This window comes from Gadus morhua, chromosome 11, assembly GCF_902167405.1.
Source record: "Gadus morhua chromosome 11, gadMor3.0, whole genome shotgun sequence".
Lineage (NCBI taxonomy): Eukaryota > Metazoa > Chordata > Actinopteri > Gadiformes > Gadidae > Gadus > Gadus morhua.
Window position 1 is genome coordinate 1,298,292 of NC_044058.1, and position 16,375 is coordinate 1,314,666.

The following is a 16,375-nucleotide window of genomic DNA, read 5'->3' on the forward strand; positions in this document are numbered from 1 at the left end:
GCTACCTGTAGAGGGCCTCAGTGGAGCTACCTGGGCCTTAGTGGAGCTACCTGTAGAGGGCCTTAGTGGAGCTACCTGTAGAGGGCCTTAGTGGAGCTACCTGCAGTGTAGAGGGCCTTAGTGGAGCTACCTGTAGAGGGCCTTAGTGGAGCTACCTGTAGAGGGCCTTAGTGGATCTACCTGTAGAGGGCCTTAGTGGAGCTACCTGTAGAGGGCCTTAGTGGAGCTACCTGTAGAGGGCCTCAGTGGAGCTACCTGTAGAGGGCCTCAGTGGAGCTACCTGTAGAGGGCCTCAGTGGAGCTACCTGTAGAGGGCCTTAGTGGAGCTACCTATAGAGGGCCTTAGTGGAGCTACCTGTAGAGGGCCTTAGTGGAGCTACCTGCAGTGTAGAGGGCTTTAGTTGGGCCGGCCAGCAGCGCTTCATGGCAGATGAAGGCGGTGCCCAGCAGACCGTCCAGAGAAGTGGGGCTGCCCCACTCTGTGTCTTGCAGCCCCGCAGGAATGGTGTAAACCGGGTAGTCCCGCGGAGACCCCCACTGACCCCCGCCCCCAGCGAAGGTGGCCGGGAAGGACTGGGAGCGGGTGATGGCCGGGGCGTGGGCCGGGAAGGGAAAGTCGCTTGGGGGATGGGAGGAGGGCGTCGGCAGGGTGGGGGACGTGGAGGTGGTGGTGGTTGTGGTTCGGTGCCCAGCGGAGCCGATGCAGCAGGAGGTGAAGGGCTGGAGGAGGAAGAGGAGGAGGAGGAGGAAGGAGGAGATGAAGTGTGTGGGTTTGGTGCGTGTTGAATAATATATTGAATACATTAATCTATAACAGCAACAGTAATAATCCTCCTAATAGTATGAACTGGTTACTTCGTTTAGAGAGGGGAGGCGAAGTGGTGCGGTCTTGCGTAGTTCGCCGTCGATGTAGATGTTCACCAAGTTCTGGCCGAAAGGACGGCGCCCGGGGATGTGGACTATAGCCACCGCATGCTGGGGATACCAAAGGTACAGTGTTCCTGTTAAAGACGAAACACCTCCATAGCTAACAAACAACAAGCATATGGCATTTAGCATACTAACAGTTCACAGAATAATCAGTTTGATCAACTTGTAAAAGGATGTTAGGAAATATTAAATGCTGCATTGCTTACATTAAGAAATTAAGAAAAAGGAAAACTTTAAGGTACGTATGATTTTAATATCCTAACCTATCTATGTAAAATAATAAAATGTACGTTCTGACAAGTGTGACATCCTTATATACTGTATGGCTATTACAACCAAGCAAGGTGTCAGGAGACAAAATGCAAAGTGGTTTAAAATAGGAACTGTAGAAATAAAAGATTCTTATGATTATACTGTGTATTATTATGATGTAACTGTACCCAGCAGCAGTCTGTTAAGGGGTTCTCTGGTAAAGGCACGGCCATGTAGTCTTTCTTTGTACAAACAGCCACCACCAGAATGCCCTCCATGGTGAAGAAGGCCTCCAGCCCCGTCCCACTGGCTGTGAAGAAACTTGACATGACAAACGGGTTACGATGTGCTCGTCTCATGCGCCATTTCTTCAAGCAGACATCAGACCATGTTTTCTCATCCCTCCATCTTTGTGCATGCCTTGCCCTGTGGTACCTGTAGAGCTGTTTCCGGCGGGGTCCTTTGCCCATGTGGTTCTGTGCTGTAGTGCCAGGTGGAGGGTTACTAGAGGCGTGATGCGGCGGGAACTCCATATTGAGGCGCAGCCAAGCGTGAAAGGCAAAGCCACTGCCCGGCCAGCGGAGGACGGAGGGCACCATGATGCCCGCCATAGGGGGCGTGAGATCAAAGTACTGCAGCGCATTGCTGCAGCCCTCGCGGGCCGCCATGGCCGCCAGCACCCTGATAACGCGGCCGCAGTACGGGTGCGTCTCCGTCGGGCCGTTCTCCTGGTCCCGCGCCGGCCTCAGCAGCCGCAACAGGCTCTTCAGCTCCTCCGGCCGCAGACACAGGGAGCCCAGATCCTGCAGCAGCCCCAGCAGGGCGTCGGCACACTGCCGGTCCAGGTGCTGGGGCCGGGACAGCACCCTCAGCAGGGTGCCCACCATACCGGCCTCCACGGCCACGGTGCGGCAGGACAGGGGGCCCCCGCACACGGCTGCCAGCCACTGGGCCACCAGCAGCTGGAGGTCGCGCTGGGCCTGGAGGTCTGGCAGCCACTGCAGCAGCAGCAGCAGGGGCTGGTCGTTGCTGATGCCCAGGAGATGGGCGTGTGCATGCTCGCCTTCCACGGCCTGGGAGGGAGAGACGGAGAGGTAGACAGACACAGAGAGGATGTAAGAAGGGCAGCAGGTTTGAGCCCAACCAGAGATGACAGCGATGGTGAATCAATAAATGGTATTTGGTAATGGCCCACTGTGCGTTTGATTGGAGGGAAAACAAACTGATTTAAAGTAATGCTTTATTAGAGCAGGGCAGACTGTAAGGGGAAACTCTTTGTCTGTGTGCATGAGAAGACGATTCAGTCAGTAGTGCTAATGAGGAGGCGTATCCTAGTCACCATGTCCATCAGCTCCTGCAGCAGCCTCTTGGTGGGCTGACCTTGGCTCTTCAGCACATCAAACAGCTGAGAGTAGCCGATGCGCTCCTTGAAGACCTCCTGAGGGTGGGTCGGGGATGGTGAGGAGAGGATACAGAAATAGGCTGCAGAAGAGCTACTCTGCTGGGGATAAACACTTGACACACTTTCACCCCATGATTTGCAACAAGAACATGAGTGTAACGAAGGCCTGATGTTGGGGTTTGGTGGAGCAGTGTGTTAGCACCTTCAGAGAGTAGAGATCAGGGCCAAGTCTAATGGACATCGACGCTTACCTTAGCGGAGGGAGAGTTACTCATTATGGCTGTGAGGACACTTAAGGCATGGACCGTGATGCGGTCCGATCCTCTCTCCCACACCTGCTTAGAGGGAGGGAAACATGCTGCAGAGACAAACTGCCAGAACTGCTACATGATACTGTGATAAGGTGTGACAACCTGAACCATACAGACCAACATTACATTAGCAGGGGTGATCCATACCAGATGGAGGTATCACGGAATACAGAACGGAATTCAAATTGAGTTTCTATAAACTTGTGAATACGAGTGAGTGTTTCCCAGCAGGATCTTTCCCCACAACATAAAGATTAGAAGCGGGGTAAAGCAGAGGACACATCAGCCATGTGGAAGGTCCCAGCGTGCAGAGAAATAATGACAGAACACTGAGGCAGAGAGGGAAAGAGAGAGAGAGAGAGAATACAGAAATTCTGCACCAAACATCAGCCCAAAAGAAACACAAAGTCATAATGAAAACCATACAAAGCTACACACGAGTAGGCCAACAACCTGGAGAAACACAGACAAACCACCAGGACCACCAACCGTTACTCATTAGAACACGCATTACCCACCCAACATGCACAGACAACAGTCGTCCTCATGCAGGAACAACATGCCTTCTGGGACCTGCTGGGCCTGCAGGAAACTTGACTTCTTATTGGCAAATTGGATATAAATCAACAGTTGCTAATTCTAGACGGATTAACGTAGATTAAAATTAATCTCCACATTTCAAGGTATGTGAATGCATCCCTCAGGATGCATTCACATAGTCATGATAATAATAATAATGCTGCAAGTATGTATATAACCAATGCCTGATTAATGCTTTATACTTTTCTGCTCTGTAGTGGGAACTAATGTACAAAAATGGTACCATTTTTTTATGTTAAATCAAATCTATTTTAAACTTTTCTGAGGGTGTATCTCAGTCTTTTTATATCCATTCATATATTATATCAATCTTCGTTAGACTTATATCGAGGGCAAATAGAGATGGTCAGATGAGAGACTGCCAGCTATGCACGTCCTATGTATCCACACAGTCGCTGTGCGCGTCATGGTTTGCTGTTCGTGTGAGCCTGAATCGAGTGTATGAAATCAGATTTCCTGTCCTCGGTTTCCTGCTGTAAGACCTCTGAACAGTGTGTCACGGAAGGGGAGGGGGAGAAGGCCAAGTTTCCTGCTCACAGAGCAATACCAACACCATGGGAGCGAGGGGGGGGGGAGGCAGCAGGGCGGGGCAGTACCTGGTCCATTTCCACCTCTGTAAGCAAATGTGTGGCGAGGTCAGACACACGCTCACTTTCCGGCCTGCTACTATGATAGAGCTACAGGACACACACACACACACACACACACACACACACACACACACACACACACACACACACACACACACACACACACACACACACACACACACACACACTTAGACAATTAGGTCACTTGAAGTGTGTGAGGGATTCAGAGCAGCCATTGAGACGGTTCACTGTCTTTTCACACTTATTCTTATGCACATAAACGGCATCACACTTCAGCATGGTTATGTATGGGCCTAGCCACATGATGCACTCTTCTACATGGACCACGCAGACACAGTTCACCTGACCATGAGGAGGGCGTCAGGGAGCTTGGCGATAAGAAAATGCAATAATTAGGAGTGACTGATCGACTGGAACATGGACAGGCTCACAGAGAGGCTGATAGAAAGGCTGACAGAGAGGCTGACAGGAAGGCTGACAGAGAGGCTGACAGGAAGGCTGACAGACAGGCTGACAGACCACAGGCTGTACAAAAATAACAATGTATATGTGGGGAGTGGGGGGGGTCTGACCTTGCTGTTCTGAACCAGCCTGAGGATGTGTTCGAAGCAGTTGTTGTTCAGGAAGACGGCCTGCAGCGCGGGCCGGTCAGAGCACTGCAGGATCTCAGGCACCGCCGCTGCATAACACAGGATAACTATGAGACACTTGGGAGCTGGTATTGTCTAATATATATCTGATACCAAGAGAATAAGCCCCATCCTCACGCCTTCAGCTAGAAACAGACTCAGAAAAAAAAAGGGGAAGTTTTGAATCTGCTTCTGAAACATGCTCCCTGTATGAGGCCCGTACTCAGCATGTGGCTCTGGAGGATGATCAGACTGTCCTCCCAGCTCGACCCGTCCTGCTGGCCGGTGCCGGGCGCACGGTTCCAGTTGAGCAGCGTGAAGTAGCCCTCCAGAATGCTCCTGATCTCCACCTGCCGCTCTGCAGGGCTGCTGGAGTGGAGAATGTGGATCACCACTGTCAGGCACTGCAGGGTCAGCCTTACGACCCGGGGGTCCTTGGGTTCAGGTAAGCAGCACCACGCCCGCAGCAGGCAGAGCAGATCCTCCACGGAGTGAGGCGTTATGGAGAGCAGGCCGTTCCTCTGAAACATCCATAACAACTATGCAAAAGGCTGCTTGCATTTGTGTTGAGTACCGTGTTTTCTGAGTCAAACACTGATAAAAAACAGACAACACATATCAAATGGACTCCTAAGATTATACATACCTTTGCCCCACATAGGACAGCCCCTCGGAGATGAACCAATTGGATTGTGAGGAACTCTGGAATCTTCTCGCTGTCCTGTAGGCTTTCTGTGGACATGTAGAAGTAAAAAACAAACTCAAACTCACTGTGCTTTTAGTTACAAATGGAATTGTGAACAACAGCAATAGCACCTGGGTCAAAGTATGGGTGTAATAACTCCTGCTCTGTCGCCAGGTATTCAATAATGAGCCGAAACATTCCTCAGCTTGTTCAGTAGGGGGATGTAAACCTGGGACAGACTTGCCATGGGAAGATTTCCCAGATGGTTAAACAGATTGCTGGAGTTAGAGCGGTTCATAGTGATAATAGAAACCTGATAATTAAGGAGGTGGAGGAGTATGAGAGTGGAGGAGCTGAGGGTTGGAGGAGTATGAGAGTGGAGGAGCTGAGGGTTGGAGGAGTTTGAGAGTGGAGGGGTTAAGTGGCAGAGGAGCGGAGGCGTGGGTCTCACCGTGGAACAGGGTGGGCAGCTCTTCGGGCAGGGCCAGAGGGCGGAACTTGTACTTGTTCCTCTCCAGCAGACTCACCTCCTCCCTACAGAGAGAGAAAGCAGAAGTTACTGCACTACTGCTTACATTACTGAGTCAATGAATGTTGGCTCCTTACCCTGGAGGAGTGTCTGTGTGCCAATATGTTTGGCATGCGTATGCATTGTGCGTGTTGGCATGCGTGTGTGTGTGCATATATGTGTCCGCATGAGCCAAGGAGTGTCTCTTTTGGCGGTTGTGTAGGGTGCAACTCCACAACATTCCTCTCCCAGAGACATTCTTCCAGGCGATCCCTCCACCATCAGGCGGACCCGGGCCACACACATACCCGGCCAGGCATCTCCTCCACAGCTGATAAGGATCGAAAAGGCCCTCGCAGAGCAGCAGCCCATACTGCATCACCGCCTGCAGAGGCTCCTGCTCCCCCACGCCCTTCTTCAGCTGATGGACACACGAACACAAACCAATCTTAGCAGATATCCACCTCATGGCTTACGAGGCAGCCGGGACATTCCAAAGACAATGAAGGACAACCACACACCCACTTCTCTATTCACTGTAAACTAGTTTTTTTACTCGCTAAGGGTGTGTGTGTGTGTGTGTGTGTGTGTGTGTGTGTGTGTGTCTGTGTGTGTGTCTGTGTGTGTGTGTGTGTGTGTGTGTGTGTGTGTGTGTGTGTGTGTGTGTGTGTGTGTGTGTGTGTGTCAGACTGTATATCATATCTGCGTACAGTTTGTTTGAACCTGCAGCAAATGATCTAAAGTGCATGAAATATTGGGTGGCTTGGGAGATCCAGGCCATGTTATAAATCACAAAGGAAGATATGTTATCTCCCCCTGTGTTTACAATGTTGGCCGGTGTTTATACTGTTGGCCCTTACCTGGTTTAAACAGTAATTCAAAAGCTTGATAGTTTCAAAAACAAAGCCAGGTGTCTTTTCAGCATCAATGTTTTCCATATTTCTGTAGAAGTGCAGGAATGCAACGGAAAACATTGGTTGGTGAGAAGCTCCAACAAAACGGAACGTCATCCTCGTTGTTTATGTTGATGATAAAAAGGAGGAAGATGACCCCAGTAATACCTGCATACAATGAGGAAGAACTTGATGAGCAGCAGTGGATGGGGGATGCTGCTGTCCTGCTCAGCCCCAGAGAGGTGCAGGGCACTGTGCCATAGCTGGGTGCTGAGGAACACCAGGACCTCTCTGGGCAGCAAGGGGACCTCTGAGCTGTCCTCCTCTAGCCTGGGAGAGAGAGGCAAGGAGATGGATGTTCAAGGGGGAGCTGACTTCAAACGCTTGCTGCCGTCTATGAATATCAGTCAAAAATGTGTCAATATCTCCAGCTGATGCCAGGGTTCATCTAGCAGATATTGGTCACTAGCAAAACGTTTGAGAAAGAGGTTGGAGCTGATTGAGTGTAACATAATGGATGTCAGCCCCACTCACCTCCGGGGCTCCAGGGAATGCACATCTATAAGCCTCTCGAAGGACGCCACAAACGCCTCCAGCCACTGTTGCAGAGAGCCCACATCTTTCTGCAGGAGGGCAAGAGAAGATATCAGATTCCTGAGTCCAAAAACGGCTGATTATGGCAATGTTTGGTATGGAGTGAGGAGAAAGGCCTCAGTCAAGTAACTTTCCACTCTTTCTGCACAAAGGCTGGCATGGCAATTACCTCAGCACAGTTCGACCAAAACTGGCTCTAGTACATCATCTTTTACCTAAAATATTATGTCGTAGCACAAACAAAGTTTGCTTTAAAATCAGATGCTGTGAAGAGAATCTGTTATTTCCATTTTTGGGTGAAGAGTTATCACCACACTTATCAGTGTCAAAATTGCAGCATATCCTGCCTCCTCTCCTCTAACAGAAGGCTTACACACTAGCAAAAAAGCAGTAGACTTACATATTTCAGTGCACCAGGGAAAAAGTTCAACTTGAAAGAGCTGATCCTATTCAACTTAAAGACTTTTAAAGACCCAGACATGATGAAGAGCGAATAACCACTCAAGGCATTGGGTTGGGGTGCATCTTTCATTTCAAAACGTGTATCTGGATGCTGTAAAATGCTGCAAAAAATTTAAGTTTAAAGTTTCAAAAAGATTGATGATTGTTTCCCAAGAGCCAGCAAGTGTGATCCGGAACAAAGACAATTCATCCGTAGTGCACAAATGACAACAAGTCATCACACTTCCCAAAAGCTACACAGCAACTACTTTGCAACTGGGCAGATGTTGCAGTCGAACAGAGCTGGTCACATACATAAAACACCAATACAAAAACCACCCGCATTATTCGAGAAGCGTTAGTCCTTGTTTAGTGTACATTACCAGCTGCTGTTCACTTGGAGATAAGTCCATGTTTCATTGTTTAAACCAGAGCAGAGAGCCAGGGTCATTGCAACCAGGTCACGATGAGCGCTACGTACAAACTCAGCACACCTCTTCAGCAATACTGCGTTTCCTGCACCCAGAACAACGCATCTGACACAAGCTACAGACCAGGAAATACAAAGTCACTTAAACTGAAGCTTATTTCCTATACTTTAACCCATCCCTCTGAAACACCCTTCCTCTTCATTGGTCTGATACTAACTGTGACAGAGGACATCATTTCAAATTTAAAATGTAGATATACTCAATATGGAATAATTTTATATTGAACTGCCAAGAAAAGTGCACATCTACTTTTTTTTGCTACCGAAATAACATTAGTTAAATATAAAAAGTTATTCACATTGCATTTGGTATTGTACCAAGTAACACTAGAATTGGGTTAAGCTAATGCTTTGACTCAAATTCTACACATGCATATCCAGAAGGACAAAAAGTGTGAAATGTAAAATAGGAAATTGCTTAACATTGTGTTGCTTAATGTTACCTTGGTGTGGACAAATCCATAGGGGAAGATGCAGAGCTAGAAGACGTTGGAAAATCTCTTTTTTGCGTAGTTTCTTCATCATGAACGATGAGTGTGAGTTTGAAATGATAATTATTATTTGACAATCATCGCATATATAGGGCCAACAGAAAACAAATAATGTGAAAATGTCAAATTTTCAGTGACAGGAAACGTCTCTTGTTCATTTGGGAATCGTCTTGTTTGGGCATGCTGCTTTAAATATATAATACAGAACAGAATTGAAGAAGCTTTTGTACAAGGACATGAACGGTTGGATTACCTCACTTAAAAATAAATCTTCTGGTTAACCCACAAACCAGGAGGGCAATCCAGGGAAACACCAAAGAGACTGAAGGCTGAAGGTATACTATGATACGATGTACTATGATGCGCTATACTATGATACGCTATACTACAATACGCTATACTAAGATACGCTATACTAAGATACGATATACTAAGATACGATATACTATGATGCGATATACTACAATACTGTATAGTATGAGGTATAGCCTACTATGATACGTATACTATTATGCAGTTTACTACGATTCGGTATACTATGAAACTGTATACTTTGAAACTGTATACTATGATACGGTATACTATGATAAGGTATACTATGATACTGTATAGTAGGATACAGTATACAATGATATGATACTGTCATGACCCCACTGGAATATTGAAAACGGCTCTCTGTGTAGGCAGGAGTCGAGACACATAAATGGTAGAAAACCACAGCTGGCAGGCAACTAGCTTCCGGCCACGTGAGTAGTGACTCACCTGGGTTCCTGACGAGCTCTGGTCCTTCTCTCTCTTGTTGGGGGATAGCCCAATTGTTGGGGTAAACGGTAGCTATCCCGTTCAGTTATTGTTTGACATAACATACACGAACACTTGACAAACATAGACGATAAAGGGGCGGTCACGTTCCTCGTAGGAATCCTTAATTCGGGCATTGTCCTTGTATGAGGGTGAATAGGCTTTGCATATTCTTATGGTTTATGAATGTAACGTCTGGACACCATGCTGTCTATCCAGACACCATCTTGCTTCTGTCCGCCATCTTGGATCCCTCAGGTGACCATAATCAAGGCCAATCAAGGGAGCCACTCCCACATTTAGCACGACAACCAGTTACCCATCAGCTTAACATTACCCAACAGTAGGATCGTGACAATACTGTATACTACCATACCGTATACTATGAGGGATACTATGATAAGGTATACTATGATAACGTATACTATGAGGCATACTATCCTACATATACTACTATATGGTATACTACGATATGGTATACTATGAGGTATTTTCTGATACGGTATGCTATGATACGTATACTATGAGGTATACTATGAAACGGTATACTATGAGGTATACTATCATACGTATACTACGAAACGGTATATTATGAGGTATACTATGATACGGTATACTATGATAAGGTATACTATGAGGTATTTTCTGATACGGTATACTATGATATGGTATACTATGATACGTATACTATGAGGTGTTCTTTAATACGGTATGCTACAATACCATATACTACGATACGTATACTACGATACGTATACTACAAGGTAAACTATGATATGGTATACTATTATAATGCATATTATGAGCCTGAGGTATACTATGTACGTATACTACGTTACGGTATACTATGAGGTCTTTTCTGATACGGTATACTATGATACGTATACTATAAGACGTATACTATGAGGTATACTATGATACGGTATACTATGAGGTATACTATGATAAGTTATACTATGAGGTATTTTCTGATACGTAATAATATGATACGTATACCATGATGCGTACACTATAAGGTATACTATGATACTGTATACTACGATACCATATACTATTATACATATACTACAATACGGTATATAATGAGGTATGCTATGATACGGTATACTATGAGGCATACTATGATACGTATCACGTATACTACGATACGGTATACTACAAGGTATTTTCTAATACGGTATACCATGATACGTATACTATAAGACGTATACTATGAGGTATACTATGATACTGTATACTACGATATGGTATACTATGATATGGTCTACTATGAGGTATACTATGATGTAGTATAATAAGAGGTATACTATGATACGGTATACTACAATACACAATGATACGATATACTACGATACGGTATACTATGATACAGTATAATTTGTTACGGTTTACTACGATACCGTATACTATGATACCATATACTACTATACCGTATGCTATGATACTTTTGCGGCATACTATGATATGGTATACTATGATACGTGTACTACGAAACGGCATAGTATGATACACTATGAGGTATACTATGATGCGTATACCACGATACGGTATGATACGGTATACTACGATGCATATACGGTATACTACGATAAGTATACTACGATACAATAATACTATGAGGTATACGACGATACGGTATACTATGATACGGTGCACATCGATACTGTGTACTACGATACGGTATACTTCGATACTGTGTACTATGATACGGCATACTATGACCTATAACAAGGTCAGACCTGACCCTTCTCATTCTCCAACATATCCTTGCCTATTATAAATACTGCAGACTGAACGTTTTAAATCAGCTTTTCACTAGGATAATACAAAAAATCATAATTGGATTGAATAAAAAACAAAAACAAAATAGTTCACACAAATGTAAATCTGTTGCGTTGTTTCTTTTAATCAATAGGTTTGTCTAGTTTGGTAATCCCTACTCTCTCCAGCCATGCCGTGATGAGCCGTGCAGCTGTGCTGTTCTCTACTGCTTGGCATTCTGCTTCACTCCAGCTTCCTGTACCAGTGAACACAAAGAGCACTTTCAGCTTCCTGGTCGGCCGCTCTGTTGGTAGACAGGGGAGATTAGGGCTATGTAGAATTGCTCTGTTCACTGTTTGTTTATTTCAAATAATCAATATTTTGAATTTCTGCAGCAGAAGAACCAGGAATAATATTGCATGAGTTCAGTTTAGAAGCATGTGTCATGATGGTAGAATGAAAGGATTTCAAAGCAATGGCACTGCTGTGGAAGGAGGTTTTACATCTGCGTTGATCACGTTGCAGCGCAATTGTCCCCGTGTCCATCTCTCTACTATAAGCCTAAATTACAGCAATTTTCAGCATCTTACTACACAATAATAGCAGCCCCACTGTGGCAGGATGACACTCCTGACCCTTCATTAACAGGAAAGGGGGTTTATTTGTTTTATTCTTTTGTATATTTATTTATTTTACTTCACTCATGCTTCACGCAACAGAGACAGTAGTTTGAGTTTGGGTTACAGGGAGGGGCTTGGGGCGGTGGAAATTCATGTTATTCCGGCCCCTTTGCCTTCGTGGATACAGTACTGATGATACTGGAATTACTATTAACAGAACAGGTCTGCCAGTAGAAATACAGACGGACATGTTTTCACAATAGCACTGTCATTCTACAGAAAACATTTACTTGTATCACTGGCTGCTTTTTGAAACCTTGAGGCAAGGGTAGTAAAACAAGTTCTCTTTTCATGTAGGTCCATTCAACTTGTGGAAACCTTGACAGGATAGGACCAGTGAGTGAATTCTCCCTGATGAGGTGATGTAGGTGCTACTGGAAATGTCTGTACCTGAATGTAAGGCACAAACATGTTTGTGCCTTACAGAAATATGAAATATGAGCCACAGAAATATGAGCCACAGCTACCATGTCTATCCTTTCTATATGGTTCAAAATATTTGTTAATACTGTCTACTGGAGGAAAACTTGGTCAAGATAATACTTAAATGCCTTGGCAAATAATAAGTACAAGTATTTGGATCAATTTAATTTGAACTGAATATCCCATGAAACTTATGTTGTATAGCTATAGCTGTCTCTTCCAAAAGCCTTGCCTTAAAATAATCTGCTTGAGGCTGGTGTTGGCCGTACTGTGTCTACTGTTTTCAGCATTAGTTTCACACTTGACTGCAAAATAGCACAACTCAGCTCAGTGTGTTCAAGATTGTTGCATGGATTTCCATATTAAGTGATTCTTTCTATATTATGATGTAGTGTAAAATATGTTCTCCTTCTTAGTCTTCGTTGTGTTTATGAGAAAATAGACTCATCCAAAATCATGTAAAGGGTGTGTGATTTATTGCACAATCAGGGGAGACAGAGCTCCTTTATCAGTGTCAAGCCTGTGCAAGTTTGGCTTTTTTTTGGTTGCAAAAAATCTGAACGATTGCAAGATGCAGCACCAACTGGAACACAAAGAAATCAATGAAATGAGGTCCAATTCCGTATCCATGTTGTCATTTACTCTCTGATGTAGGATACTCTATGTACTATCTGATGTAGGCTACCCAATGTACCATCTGATGTAGGCTACCTTATGTACCATCGGATGTAGGATACCCTTCTATCTGATGTAGGCTATCTACACTATGTACTATCTGATGTAGGCTACCCTATGTACCATCTGATGTAGGCTACCTTATGTACCATCGGATGTAGGATACTGTACTATCTGATGTAGGCTATCTACCCTATGTACAGTACTATCTGATGTCGGTTATCTGCCCTGTTTACTATCTGATATAGGCAATCTATCGTATGTGCTATCTAGTGTAGGCCATCTACCCTATGTAACATCCGATGTAGGCTATCTACCCTATGTAATATCTGATGTAGGCCACCCTATGTACTATCTGATGTAGGCCATCCTATGTACTTTCTGATGTAGGCCACCCTCTGTAATATCTGATGTAGGCTACCTTATGTACCATCGGATGTAGGATACTGTACTATCTGATGTCGGCTATCTACCCTATGTACTATCTGATGTAGGCTACCCTATGTACCATCTGATGTAGGCTACCTTATGTACCATCGGATGTAGGATACTGTACTATCTCATGTAGGATACCCCATGCTGTGTATGTAGGCATGTAATAACTTGCAGCCCCATCAGTATTGGAAGATATGTGACAGATTTTTTTTTTTAATACATGATAATACAAATTAATCAATACTGCACAGTGTGATGGTTTGCATTCAAAGTGAGAGATCATATGAGACACAAAATGACATATTAGCAGTATCAGAGGTCTTGCAGATCACGCATTTAGTCTCAGATGTGTTTGTTTATGACTCAAAACAAGATGCCTGTTCCAGACCGTTGCCAATACGAAGGGATTATTGAGAGCAAAACGTAACAACGTGTGGCTATTATTAACCCATTTGGGATTATTTGGGTTCATTGATTTGCAGCCAAGGAATAGTCAATGTTTGCATGACTAACCTGAAGGCATGTGATGACTGTACAGCACTCTGTAGTAGAAGATGAGTCCACATCAAGACTTATAATGTGGCACTCTAAATGTGAAATTAGATCACATTAGGTAAAAAATAATATATTTCTTCTTGCCAAAATGGCATAATTACTTCAGAATGATTCACTCTGTTAATTGTATTTATGTTTGAAAGAAGGTAACTACAAAAATAAATGCAGCTTCAAAACAAAATATTAAAGCCAGTATACCCTGTATAGTGAGAAATCTCTTGCCCATGTCACAATATTTAGGGCAAGCCCATGTTGGAGTTGATGGATGAAGAGAAAAACAAATGGTTGTATAGACAACTTCATAAAGCCCAATGGGCGAGGAGGTCCACCACGCCCATCTGATGCACCACATGTACACACACCCACAATGGAACAATGCAGACTGCTTGACAACTTCTTTAAAGGTTTTGCAATTATTCCACACCCTACAAAACAGTCAGAAGGGCCTTTTGTTTTAAAGTGAGAGATTCGGGAGAACAGGTTTATGAAGACCTTTTTAGATGTGTGTGTTCCGCTGAGGTAAAGAAAATCATAATTGCAAAAACCCATAACCCGATGCAACTGAACAAATAACTTCATAGGCAGAGCACACCAAGCAATTTCCTTTGACCCGAGGGGTTGGAAGCATATTGCGACCTCGAAAAATATGCTTAGTTATTTATCATTCTGTGACTCGGAAATCGGCCCATCCCTTCTCTCATCATTAGATTTGGACCAAGGAGTTACCAACTCTGACACCCACAGCTACTCACTTATGATCAGCTTTCGTCTTCCAAAGAGACAGAACAATTAGGCTACGTATCTTCAGCTTACGTTTTGTCGGAATTTGTATCGTCGACACAAGCCCAATCAGAAAACCCGGGGTAGGCTACTATCATCATGATAATGATGAGACCCCGATGTCTCGGTCCCACACAGATCGGTTGACACATGTCGAATACAAATAAATAGGCTACAGAGTTTAAAAATAAATACACGAATAACTCCCCAAAAGACTTACGTCAATGGTCTTTACACATTACTATATATGACAATAGTAGCAATAAATATCGACTGGTGGGAGCAGGCAATATGTTTAAAATGCGGAATCTCACATCCAGGAAGTAATGGCAGCTATAGTAACAACACCTGCCCTGCAGGTAACGAGAGCCTGCTGCAGAGAGACAGACATACAGACAGACAGTCCCCAAGCTGCTCCTGGGGTCTGTCTGTCTGTCGGTCAGCAGAAGCAGCATGGGGACTGTCTGTCTGCTGGTCAGCCTTCAGACAGACAGACAGACAGACAGACAGACAGACAGACAGACAGACAGACAGACAGACCACAGGAGCAGCATGGGACTGTCTGTCTGTCTATCTGCTGGTCAGCCTGCAGACAGACAGACAGACAGACAGACCACAGGAGAAGCGCCGGGATACTTCCAAACCTTTAACATATACAGAGCCTGCTCTTGATTTAGCATAATTCCTGCATGTGCAGGTCGGCCTACATCGATAGAGAATTATGATTTATTTGGGGAGTTCATGACTTAAGTAGGCTACACTGACACAACGATGATGGTTTGGTGTACAAACAAACCATACATCGTATCTCTCCAACTTCAGGATAACAACCCCAGCGCCACAACAGGTGTCACCGTCAGCTCTTCCGCACTGTTACTCACCTTCGTGTGGTACAACATCCATAGCTCAAATAGCCGATCATTGGATGCCATTCTTCTTCCCTTCTTTCTCTTTAAAAAAAACATCAAACTTTTACGCGTGTCCGGGTAGCAGATGGAGGAGAAGTCGGCTCCAAAACATAGGACGCAAAATGTTTTGGAAAATTCCAATACAATTCAAAGTGCATTTTCGATGAAGCCTGAAGTCGTACAGTAAAGATAAAAACGACGATCGGTCACGATCGGTTCGATTAATTAAATCGAGTTCAAAACGAAATTGATGTTAAAAAAAAGAAGTCTTAACAGCCATGTCCGCATTGGCCTCGAGCCTACTGGAGCTGCTGTCCTGAGGAGAGGAGGAAGCGAAAGACGCGCCCCAGGCACGCTCTACGACATGTTGAGAACCACCGTTTGGACAGCCTGGCGAGTGAACTGAACATTGCATTTACAGGTAGGCCTAATAGGCCCATGTTCTTAAAGACACACACGCACGCACGCACGCACGCACGCACGCACGCACGCACGCACGCACGCACGCACGCACGCACGC

At 44.8% G+C, this 16,375-nt stretch overlaps 1 protein-coding gene across 5 annotated transcripts in view; it reads right to left on the bottom strand.

Moving 5' to 3' along the window:
* The window catches only part of nbeal2 (neurobeachin-like 2), a 40,290-nt gene extending 24,029 nt beyond the window's left edge, over positions 1 to 16,261 (bottom strand). For 2 of the 5 annotated variants that reach the window (XM_030371176.1, XM_030371173.1), the window contains exons 1-16: positions 15,829 to 16,261; positions 7,356 to 7,444; positions 6,990 to 7,151; positions 6,789 to 6,870; positions 6,237 to 6,349; positions 5,872 to 5,954; positions 5,382 to 5,467; positions 4,959 to 5,256; positions 4,679 to 4,785; positions 4,092 to 4,172; positions 2,836 to 2,919; positions 2,522 to 2,620; positions 1,618 to 2,255; positions 1,371 to 1,503; positions 856 to 975; positions 381 to 720 (exon numbers count right to left, since the gene is read on the bottom strand). In XM_030371176.1, the coding sequence (XP_030227036.1) occupies positions 381 to 720; positions 856 to 975; positions 1,371 to 1,503; positions 1,618 to 2,255; positions 2,522 to 2,620; positions 2,836 to 2,919; positions 4,092 to 4,172; positions 4,679 to 4,785; positions 4,959 to 5,256; positions 5,382 to 5,467; positions 5,872 to 5,954; positions 6,237 to 6,349; positions 6,789 to 6,870; positions 6,990 to 7,151; positions 7,356 to 7,444; positions 15,829 to 15,912 (2,599 nt within the window). In that variant the 5' untranslated portion in view covers positions 15,913 to 16,261. Of the gene's footprint in view, positions 1 to 380; positions 721 to 855; positions 976 to 1,370; positions 1,504 to 1,617; positions 2,256 to 2,521; positions 2,621 to 2,835; positions 2,920 to 4,091; positions 4,173 to 4,678; positions 4,786 to 4,958; positions 5,257 to 5,381; positions 5,468 to 5,871; positions 5,955 to 6,236; positions 6,350 to 6,788; positions 6,871 to 6,989; positions 7,152 to 7,355; positions 7,445 to 8,239; positions 8,392 to 11,578; positions 11,704 to 15,828 lie in introns of those variants that run through there. The other 3 variants (XM_030371172.1, XM_030371174.1, XM_030371175.1) reach the window with 3 other exon arrangements.
* Between the last annotated feature and the right edge of the window lie 114 nt (positions 16,262 to 16,375).